Below are 11,475 nucleotides of genomic sequence, written 5' to 3' on the forward strand. Positions count from 1 at the left end.
ATTCTGTGTTTTTCTGTCAATATGGGGTGCTGTGTGTACATTAATGAGGAAAAAAAATTAACTTAAATTATTTTAGCAAATGGCTGCAATATAACAAAGAGTGAAAAATTTAAGGGGGTCTGAATACTTTCCGTACCCACTGTATATATATATATGCTTATTATATGTATATATAAATGTACAGCTTGTGGCTGCAGCTTATCTGAAGAGACAGAGACACATTATGTAAACTCTGAAATTATAAAAATGCGTTCTCATCTTGAACAGCAGAAGGAGAAGTGGTACTTATTCAAACATGAAAGGAGAAACCGGTTTCTTGCATTGCCGAGTTATTGTTAAATGTCAAATAGGTTATTTCAATAAGCTGATTTTTGTAGTTATCAGCGTATTGGTGTGCATGCAAATGTGTTCAGTTAACTTCTCGGAAGCTGATTCTCGAATGCAACTGATAGAAAACAAGATGTGTGCTAATTGTCTTGATGATGGCAGTTAAGAATACATGGACCAACAATCACACTGATCATTTTACTTTAGGAATATTAAGAGTCCACATATGGAACTCAGATGCCGTGAAATATTCCCTTCTGAGCACTTCTGTTTGTCTAGACAAACAAGACCAGACTTTAGTGGTGGTCAAACTTGTGTCGGTTGTTCAGAGCAGCTGGGTGGTGTTTTTTATTGCATACAGTGTGTTAAAGAATTGCAGCCTTGTTCATGTTAGAAAAGATATCCTTCCTACCTTGTAAACCCAAACAATGTTTTCACCAGTGTGAACACACAATGAGGCAGTCTAGACTTCCAGAAAGGAAATTGACTTTTTTCTTTGTAAATATACATTAGAAAAACCAACAAACAAATAGCAGTATAAATTGTTCACCTTTTAGTTTCAGGGTTTTTTCACAAAACTAGTAGTAGCAACATAAACTACTACTATATGAAAAATAAAATGAAATCCATGAATGAAAGAAAACGTATAAAGTTACACACAGAAGTTCCAAGAAACTCACAGGAAGTTTGAAATATCCAGAATGTTTGCCATGAACTAATTATCACCCCACTTAAATGACTTCACTGCTTGTAAAGTCACCCAAGAAAATGTATCATCACTGAAAGCGGCCATCATTAAAAGTATGAGTAGCACAGGATGGATAAAAAAAGCCTAAGCGAAAGGACAGCTGGAGAAGGACAAAATATAGATGAACTTTGAGTCTGACAGCCACTGTATGACAACAACGCAGTAAGGGAAAACATTATGCTTTTTTCTTTTTTGCTTGCATTTTTGTTAGGTTTGCAAACAGCCATCAATCAAATGAAAAAAGAGAAAAACAATGTCAATGTAATTGATAAAAAAAAAAAGAAAGGTTGCGTGGTCTTTGAACAGGTGGGTGAGAACGAGTTACAAGTTTTCTGCCTCACAACTGTTGAAGAATAGTCATTGGCTCGAGTCAGGGGCCTATTACATATCTTTTATCCCGTTCTGTAAAAATAGCTGCAATCAAGGAAGGTGTGAGGATTTGCAGGGAGATCTATAGGGACATTGATGGATGTTCCCCACGTGAATCAAACGAAGGCTTGCTGGGTCACTGTGGTGGGATAGACCTACATGGGTGTGGTCTCAACAAAAAAAAATCCTTTCATGACTTCTCACTGAGAGTGAATCGGAGAAGCTTTAGAAATATGAGAGGGGATAAAGTAGCTAAATATATGAACGCACACTCCCAACAACCTAAACCCAAATTCTCTAAGTCTTATTGCTTATTGGCCTTGAATGTTCAGTACTTTAATGTTTATGGCACATGTCATTGAGTGTCTTTTATAGCAAGATGCAGCAGTTTCTATAGAAACAGGTTTTGCACACATTTAAAATAATAGGTCACCCGAAAATGAAGTCTGTTATCTTTTACTCACCCTCATGTGAGGTTAATTTCTCCTGAAGAACACAAAAGAAGATCTTTTAAAAGTATTGTCAATCCTCATTGGTTCTTGTGTGTCATATGACTTTGCATCATGGCACAAGAACCAATGGGGTATGATGTTATTGATGGATCACCATTTTGATTTGGGCTTAATAAATGGTTTGATTTGAAAGTGAATAACTATTTGCATTTCACTCTATTCATCAAACAAAGAATAATATCGGTTATAAAACTGAAGAAGAAGATGATGAAGAAACCTTTGATTAAACCAGTGGAATTGTTTGGACTACTTTTACACAGCTTTTTATGTCCATTTTGGAGTTTGATCTTGTTGCACCCACTTTTTTTTATTGTATGGATAAAAGCATTCTTCAAATATCTTCTTTTGTTTTCTGCAGAAAACAGAAAATTGGCACAAGGGTGAGTAAATAGGGTGAACTATTCCTTATAAACTGTTTGAAGTGCGAAGAGGAAGTCTTTAAGAACATTATTTGCCACATTCACTTTGCAACACTTTTTCTCTTGCCACCAAATACAGTCATCAGTGTTTGTGTACATACAAACACTAACATCCCATTGAGTCGACGTGTGGTTAATCTTATAAATAAAACCATAATGTATCAATGGAACCATGGAAACATAACAAATAACTAACAGTTACCACCATCAAAGAGAACTAAACTTTACCAGTGACCTACTGTTGTATGCTTCTTCCGCCTAAAACAATGACCTCATTGATTCTTTCTGATATGGTGAAATGTTTATGTTGCAATTGCTAAGTAAAGTTACACACTACTTATAGGAAAAGCTTACACTGAAGTTAGCAGGTTTCAACTTAAACCAGAAGGCACCACCTGGTACAGCTCTGAGTTTCTCTCTTTCCTACTCATCCGAAGTTACACCTGGCCAGGTGAGACAATAACCACATCAAAACGCTATAGTCAATAACTGCATGTGTTCATGTGCAAACACATATTAGTTCCACACCAAAGCACAGTGTGTAATACTGTTCAGGCCTGGGCGAGTGTCAGATTCTTATTGTAAATCTAGCATTGACTTGGCTTCTTTGTCATTAGACGGTATTGGGCAGGCCACTCCTAAAAATTTTTTGAAGATTCAGGGTTTCAGAGTTTCAGGTCTTTTTCTTTGTTGTTTTAATATGGAATTCATTAATGTCATGGACAGATACTAACCATTTGTCATTTCAATATTTAGTAATTAAAAATGAAAGTATTGCATTAGTGCTGTTAGAGCAGACAGAGCACCATTGGCCAACAATGTAAACGCCATTACTAAACTTCTGTAGACTATGTGTCCTGTCTATAAACTTGTAAATCCATGTATAGAGACCAACTGCTGTTTGTCTGATAAAATACTACTGTCTAGTTTTTGTTTCTCTCTGTTGAGTAGACTTAGCACCTTAAAGTGAATGTGTATAGGTGCAACTGAAGCATTTATGAGAGCCCTATCAACTCCCAAAACCTGGAAACGGAGCCCCTGACAATGACCGCAGAGCACATGAAAGCATACCCTTATTGGAAAATAATACCCTATATAATAGTCCCTGGGGCTCTAGCTAATTATACTGCTTTATGAGCAGTCATGGTCATTAGTTGTTATCTATGGGGGTGGGAGAACATGACCTCTTTCAAGTTCATGTCTCCAACCCGTCCATCAGTTCCAAACCAGCTGGAATGAATGAGAGGTTTTCTCTCTGTTTCCTCCCTTTGATTCTTTAACTGTCTCTGTTTTTTGAATGAGTGGACTTTTCCTTAGTTTCTGCTAATTATAGTTTGTCTGTGTATAGTATTAGTGTAAGTATTTTGGTAACACTTTAGTATAGGGACCAGTTTTCACTATTAACTAGTTGTTTATTAGCATGCCTATTAGTAACATATTGGCTGTTTACTAGTACTTATAAAGCACATATTCTGCATGACCATATTCTACATCCCTAATCCTACCCAATATCTAAACTTAACAATATCCTTACTAACTATTAATAAGCAGCAAATTAAGAGTTTATTGAGGCAAAAGTAATAGTTAATGGTTTGTTAATAGTGATAATTGGACCTTAAAATAAAGTGTGACCATTATGTAAGCTGTGCTATATCTGTAATAACCTATACATGTAGGTCTTAACAAGTCTGAGAAAATTGTCTTTTTACACAAATATTAAATTTTTTTATTACATATTGCATTACAAAAGGTAGACATTTTCAAAATGTCGTAATATGTAGCCTATTTATTTTATTTTTTATTTTTTTATTTTTTTATTTTTTTGCTGAAAATGTTACATTTCTGGAAGCACACTATATACGTGTGGAATGACTCCTGTAATATACGTTCCATGGAGCATTCCATTGTCCATACCGTGGGGCATCAAGTACTGAAATGCTGATGAAGGTCTCTCATCAGCTGTTAACAGAGAAACCAATTTCACTGGGAGCTGCAAACAGAAATAAAGCTTTAACCTGCTGGGGCACAGGTGTGCAGAAAACACCCTGACAGAGAGAATTAAAGCTGTGGTATATCTCTCAAGTGTCTGATGACATGAGACCTGGAGCGGCATCTGTGGATATGACGTGATGAGAGATGGAATGCCCTCTACCACATATCCGCATGAGTAAAAAGTGAAATTTGCTTGGACTGACCAATGTGAATCATGATATGAATGTGTGATTTATGCCCTATAGTGCTGCTTTTAGTTACAATAATCATCAAAAGTATACTGTTTTTTTCCCCTTTGCTTGAGTTCATCTCTAATGGAACACAGCACAGTATGTACAGAATGTATCTGCATGGACCGCTGGAAAACACTTACCATTGTAAAATGCTGGGAAGAACCTGATTTATTTTAGAAGTAAAGCGTCAATAGAGATTTCAGTGAAATCATACCCATTGCCCTTGACTGAAACAAAAAGAAGAAATGGTGAATAGAGAGAATAGAGAGAGATAGTATTAAAGTCTAACTATGTTCTCTCAGTCTCACTAACCTTCAACTCTTGTATTGTTGCTGTTGTTTTCATTGAGCACATCATCTAAGGATTCCATTGAGGTTTTGGTGGAGATCGTCGGTTCTCCATCAGTCAGATCCACTATGGTCAGCCCCTCCATTTTATCCGTTGGGTTCTCTGTGGCCTGAGTGCTGGATAAATTCTGTTGGTTTTCTTGTTTAACATCAGCTGATTCTGTAGGGAATAAGTTTAAGAATTTGTTTTTGGCTGTGGTTATTATAATGGATCACACAAAGAAGTGTAAATCAAGCGTAGCGTTAGTTCTGGCAGGTCACGTTAGTCAAGCTCGCATCAGCTGACCTTCAGCTGATCCCCATCTAAGTAAAAATCATAGAACGTAATTTTTACATTATATAAAAGACAACAAAAATATTCTATAATTGTACAGAATATAGTCACACATACAAGAGCATGAAGTTCAGTTCAGATAAAAAGCAAAAAAAGTTCATATTTCTGTTTACAACAAAATTAAAATGAAAATGTATTCGCACCAACTCCAAAACAAAAGTTCATCAAACTAAATGAAAACCAGAATTCACTGTATAATAGCTGTTAATCGACAAACAAATTTACTCTGAATTAAACACTCTTCAAATATTTAAACTTTTCCCCGACAAGTCTAACTACTCTTAAAAACACAATTGCACACAAAACACCTGGGTGTCTAGCCTCAGTGGTCTCAAACCTGAGGATATCTCATGCTTCCTATTATTTTCAGTGTAGTAAATCTTAAAAATGAGCAGTGGGAGAAACCGAATGAGCAGGTGGTAGAAACAGTCTTGTGACGGGAAAGTCAGCACTTACAGGATAAAGAGGCATCATAAAACCATTAGCCACTATGTCATTGCAATGCACACTTCTGTTTTATTTTTTCCTCCATGGTCATTTTCTTTCCCTCTCTCATTGTTACTCACTCTCTCCCACCATGTGGTTGATTTAGACCTGGAGGCGGTTGCCGTAAGTAAAGCCGCTGAAGCCAGGAAACTGATTGAGACCCATTAGTTCCTAAAGAGGAATCTGCGGAGCTTGTCAATGACAGGCAGTAGATTTTGGTGGGAAAAAGAACCATCCTGTGTGATTATAGGGAGCATGAAGAGAAACTAAGATCATAGGAAGTAATTCTGTGCTGTTAAGCCATTGCACCGCTTGCTGTAGGCAAACAACCCCACTATTCCCTTTTGTTAGTCACGTTTGTTACTTTTACTTTGTCATCTTGTCTAATATTTAACAAGGTGTTCACAGCCTAATCCATAAACACAAGTACATTTGATGCTGTAACTGGCCTCAAATGAGTCAATTAGATTTATTAATATAGGGACCTGTTCATTGTATGGGCAAAATACATAAATAAATCATCTTTTGTGTTCTGTAGCAGAAGAAATGGTAACACTTTAGTATAGGGATCAATAGCTATTAATAACATATTGGTTGTTTATTAGTACTTATAAAGCACATATTCTGCATGACCATATTCTACATCCCTAATCCTACCCAATACCTAAACTTAACAACTACCTTACTAACTATTAATAAGAAGCAAACTGGGAGTTTATTGAGATAACGTTGTAGTTAATGGTTTATTAATGGCGAGAAATGGACCTTAAAATAAAGTGTGCCCGAAGAAATCATGCTTGAGATGACATGAGGATGAAGAAATTATGACAGAATTTTCATTTTTGGGTGAACTGTCCCATTAACACTAGGATCTGGACTAGTTTAACATGAATTCAGTCCAAAAGGCCAAAAGTCTTAATGTCATCTGTTCTGCTTTTTGTATTTTAAATGTATTAATATAAATGATAAAAAGAGCATTATTCAATTTCTTCCTATCCTATGACCAAGAAATATGAAAGTGACATTAAAGGGATAGTTCACCCAAAAATGAAAATGTTATGTTTATATGCTTACCCCCAGGGCATCCAAGATGTAGGTGACTTTGTTTCTTCAGTAGAACACAAACTAAGATTTTTAACTCAAACCGTTTCAGTCTGTCAGTCATATAATGGAAGTGAATGGGAATCACGGCTTTGAGAGTCAAAAAAACGTACACAAACAAAACCAAATTAAACCCTGCGGCTCGTGATGATACATTGATGTGTAAACATAAAATGTTCATTTTTGGGTGAACTATCCCTTTAATAAAGGTCAGAAGCACTTTTGAGAAATTCATGCAATATCAAGTGAATGTTCTTGTTGATAAAATATTTTTTTAAAAATCAGTCTCTGTTTGATTCTGTCGGTGAGAGTGTGAATAAATAATCAATTTTTTTGCACTGCTGAAAAACGACAATGTTGTTAATAAGGGAACTTCTGAAGTTCCTCAAACTGCTAGACTGTAGGCAAATAGTGTAATATTCTGTTGCAAAAGTTGTAACTATTGTTGTAACCTCACTATTCAGTTTTCCGTAGCGTTGGCATTGTTGATATTATCCCAAATAAATAAAAAACGCTATGAGCTCACAACTCTGAGCAGTGTTTCTTAAAAATAAATAAATAAATCTCTATCTGCAAACCCAGACAGCCAAAGGCATCTTTATTTCTGTTATGGGTCTTCCAGATGGAAAGGATCAGACACAAAGACCAGATGCCTCTGGTCAAAAGTGCCTATTTCCTAAATGCTGTTGGCATTGAAACATTGAAGCATGTCCATGCAGGCTCAGTTCAGATAATGGTTTGTGGCAGACAGCAAGAATATCAGCACAAGATAAATGCTTTGTTCAGAAGTAAAAAATCTTTTTTTTTTCCAGTATTGTCAGTATCGAAGCTGAAGTTAAAGATTCTTGGATATTGCACTTCTTGAATCTTGGAGTTTCCATAAACCGAGTTTACTGAAGAAACTGGATCAGCCCTAAATTTGAGAATACCACTGATTTTTTAAATATTTTTTTCATGTTCATTTTTTGTTAGCACTGTTTTATCATTTTTGTAAAATGTAGGATTCTTTACTGAGAGACTGGCAGCTACATACTCTTGTCTTAGAAGTCCACCCAGTGGAGCTCTCTGTTATTGCAACTAGTTCAACAGCAGGGTTCTAAAGAGACTTTTGGATCATAGACAAATCATTTTTGCTCTAGTCGAAAACGTATTACACTTTATAGTACAGTAGATTTTAATACAGTAGTTTAGGAACTTTTAGAACCGTTTCAAAGTTTAGGGCCGTTTACGATGCCTCTTTATCCTGTAAGTGCTGACTTTCCCGTCACAAGACTGTTGTGTTTATTTTATACATAAATAGTATTTATTTTATTTTATTTCATTTTATTTATCAATTTTTAATAACAGCTACCCATATTAACTTTTGTATTGGGTTCAGAAACGGCAGCTTTCTCACAACCACACACACAGTTGTTTCATACGATTGCTTCTTGTGCTCCTTAGTTCTTTATATGTCTTCATACATTTACGAAAATGTGTTAAACTTAACTTAGATTATAATGCATTTCTCAAGATGAAGTGACTGTCATAGAGTATTTAACACTAACACTAACTTTTAACTCCTTTTAACTCCTCTAACACTAGCTTGCCCTATTATTTTTCTGTTCTATCTGTTTTCTTTTTATTATATAATTAATAAAGAAAACCTTGCTACGTGTACTGCGTTAAGCTAACAGATACTTGTTATAGCACTTGCATATCATTGCTCTTTTGTTGATTTTGATTGCTTCCATTGTCCTCATTTGTAAGTCGCTTTAGATAAAACGTCTGCTAAATGACTAAATGTAAATGTAGAGTTTTTGACAGAAATCAGCTGCTTGTCGCATACCTTTCCCTCCCTCAGGTTTCTCAGATTCTTTCACAGGCGCAGGCTCGGTGGACTCGACAGGAGTGAATGTTTGCATATCTTTGGGAACAAGTGTAGAACACAAGGTCAGTGTAAGCAGAGAAATCCCTGTGGTGGTAGAAAGTTAAGAATGCCAGGTACCTTTGACTGATGTGGTGTCAAACACCTCTACATCCACTGTGCTGAGTGGGATCTGAGCATCTTCTTGTTTGGGATGTAAGTCCACAGAGTACTTCTGCATTAGACAAACATTATCATTATCTAGTATGTAGTTTATATATCCATTGTAAGGATGATAAAAGATCAAATTCACAATCAGTAATAATTTATTAAAAATGTCTTACCCTGGATTTCTTTTTAAGGCAACAATAAACTACTACCCCAGAGAGGCACAGAACAGCAATGATAAAGATAATTATATAAGCTGTTGAGAGTAAAAACAAACAGTAAGAATAATTAAGAACATACATCTTTGGTCACACTTTATTTTAAGGTCCAGTTCTCGCTATTAACAAACCATTAACTATGACTTTTGCCTCAATAAACTCTTAATTTGCTGCTTATTAATAGTTAGTAAGGTAGTTGTTAAGTTTAGGTATTAGGGATGTAGAATATGTTCGTGCAGAATATGTGATTTATAAATACTAATAAACAGCTAAAATGTTAATAATAGGCATGCTAATAAACAACTAGTTAATAGTGAGAATTGGTCCCAAAGTGTTACCACATGTTTTTATCTGTCAATTCAAAATAAACAAGAAAACTGAAATAAAAAAAAAATGAATAAACACTGACAATAAGGAAAAAATCACTCACTTGGCCACTGGTTTTTGATAGGTTGCGTTGCTTGAGTTACTGTAAAAAATAATTATGCATAGACATAAATGCATTGCACAAAGAAAATAATTACATTTTTAGGTGAATAGCAAAATTATGCTCTAATTTACTTTTTTCATAAAGTGATTTATAGGTGGTTAATGCAAATAATTTATTTCGGCATATGGTGACAGTTTTAAGAGTGTGCTACTGAAAGTACACACTTCCTTCCTGTGTGAGAATGACTCAGTCTTTATGATTAAAGTTAAAAGCTAAAACAGAATTCTCTTATTGCTCTTTTGTGCAAAATCAAATGCGTTCATTTTTATGATGAAAGGCACAATCAGTGATCATTATGCTTGCACAGTATTGTTTCTCTTACTGGTTTCTTTGCTAGTAGTTGTGCTTTTGATCATATTATTTGTGCTTGATTGTGAAACGGTCTTCAGAGAATCGTCTGTGGTGTAGTTGCTGGTCTGCGGATGTTCTGAGGGCGGTGGAGTAGGTGATTCTGTTGGCCAAAAAGGAAAATAAATCACCAGATGTGATGTTCTTTGGTTGAAGCAAGCAGCATAACATATAAACTGGCTTACAGTTTTCCTACCAATTGTACCATTTTGCTGCATAAAGTGTGTGGACGCTTGAATGACAAGTGATCAAGCAAAATGAAAAAGCTACCTGATTCTCCATCTGATGTGATATTCACAACCGTCGTGTTTGGCAGGGTGACAGTGAAGCTTGGAGTGGTAAAGTTGTCTAGAAAGTCCATTTCTTTGAATTGGGTGGTGTTTTGAATAAACACTGAAACTGGAGCTGTGGTATTTTCTATGCTGGTTATCATGGTTGTGGCCTCATTTTCAACAGCAAAGACAAGTAAGGCACCTGAATTGTACAAGATAAACGTCAGGTCAGGTTGTGAGGAACATGTTGTTATTACAATCTACAATTTACTACATCTGTAAATTATACATCTACAAAAATGGCTGAATGACCAATGGAAAGCATTTTCCTCAACAAATGTACAGTGGAAAATAGACTATTAGTTTGAAGACTGATTTAAATCTTAATTCCGCTCTTTGTTGTTGTTGTTTTTTTATTAGCTATTTGCTCAAAGTAGCAGTTATGCAAATTTTAAACAACAATAAAAATATATCTTTAAACATACCAATGAGGAGATGAATTGATGCGCAGCACATCTTTAGAGAAGATACTGTCTAGTCAAATGTGTGTTCCTTCCTCGGGACAGCGAGTGCTCAGTTTATAACCGCATAACTTCCACTTCTGTGACCACCACAGGATGCAGCAGTTAGTTACCCAAAAAAGGCACATAAGGAACTCGTGCACTTTTGTAAATCCCCGTTTACTGGATTTGCATAATACAACGAATTAAAATAAACCGGTTGTGTATGCTTTTTGTTTGCATCAAAGGAAAAAAGGGAAATACAGATGTATAGGAACATATGTTAAATTAAATTTACAATCACAATTAATTTCATTTGAGATATTTTGCTTTATAAGTTATACGTTTATAAGAGTAGTTTTTCATACATTCTCAGGAAAAAAGGGAACGAAGCTGTCACTGGGATGGTACCTTTTTTAAAATGTACACTTTGTGCCTTATTTAACCCTTTAAGGGTGCATATTAGTAGCTCAAACGTACATAATAGTACACAAATGATACAGAATTATTAGCCCCCTTGGTAAATATGAGCAAAGAAGGCTGTGGAAATAATTCTGCACTGTTTATACTTTTGATCATCCGTTCATTCATTGGCCATGATAATTAGCACCCCTAGAAATTCTTATATATAAAAAAAATCTACAAAGTATAATTCGATTCATATTTACATTTTTAGCACACCAGGGTGACTACAAATATGAAGTTGTCCAGTCATGATTTCCTCTTTCACAAGAGTATAGATGTGAGGTAACACAAAGGCCAAAT

General features: G+C 35.4%; 1 protein-coding gene across 2 annotated transcripts in view; it reads right to left on the minus strand.

Moving 5' to 3' along the window:
* LOC107684453 (uncharacterized) overlaps positions 1-10,767 on the minus strand; it is a 25,072-nt gene extending 14,305 nt beyond the window's left edge. The window contains exons 1-9 of one of the 2 annotated variants that reach the window (XM_016480703.1): positions 10,696-10,767; positions 10,209-10,412; positions 9,913-10,041; positions 9,531-9,569; positions 9,059-9,138; positions 8,856-8,949; positions 8,697-8,774; positions 4,913-5,107; positions 4,741-4,827 (exon numbers count right to left, since the gene is read on the minus strand). In XM_016480703.1, the coding sequence (XP_016336189.1) occupies positions 4,769-4,827; positions 4,913-5,107; positions 8,697-8,774; positions 8,856-8,949; positions 9,059-9,138; positions 9,531-9,569; positions 9,913-10,041; positions 10,209-10,412; positions 10,696-10,726 (909 nt within the window). In that variant the 5' untranslated portion in view covers positions 10,727-10,767 and the 3' untranslated portion in view covers positions 4,741-4,768. The remainder of the gene's footprint in view (positions 1-4,740; positions 4,828-4,912; positions 5,108-8,696; positions 8,775-8,855; positions 8,950-9,058; positions 9,139-9,530; positions 9,570-9,912; positions 10,042-10,208; positions 10,413-10,695) is intronic. The other variant, XM_016480704.1, reaches the window with a different exon arrangement.
* Between the last annotated feature and the right edge of the window lie 708 nt (positions 10,768-11,475).

The sequence above is a fragment of the Sinocyclocheilus anshuiensis genome, unplaced genomic scaffold (genome assembly GCF_001515605.1).
Source record: "Sinocyclocheilus anshuiensis isolate Anshui unplaced genomic scaffold, SAMN03320099.WGS_v1.1 scaffold309, whole genome shotgun sequence".
NCBI lineage: Eukaryota > Metazoa > Chordata > Actinopteri > Cypriniformes > Cyprinidae > Sinocyclocheilus > Sinocyclocheilus anshuiensis.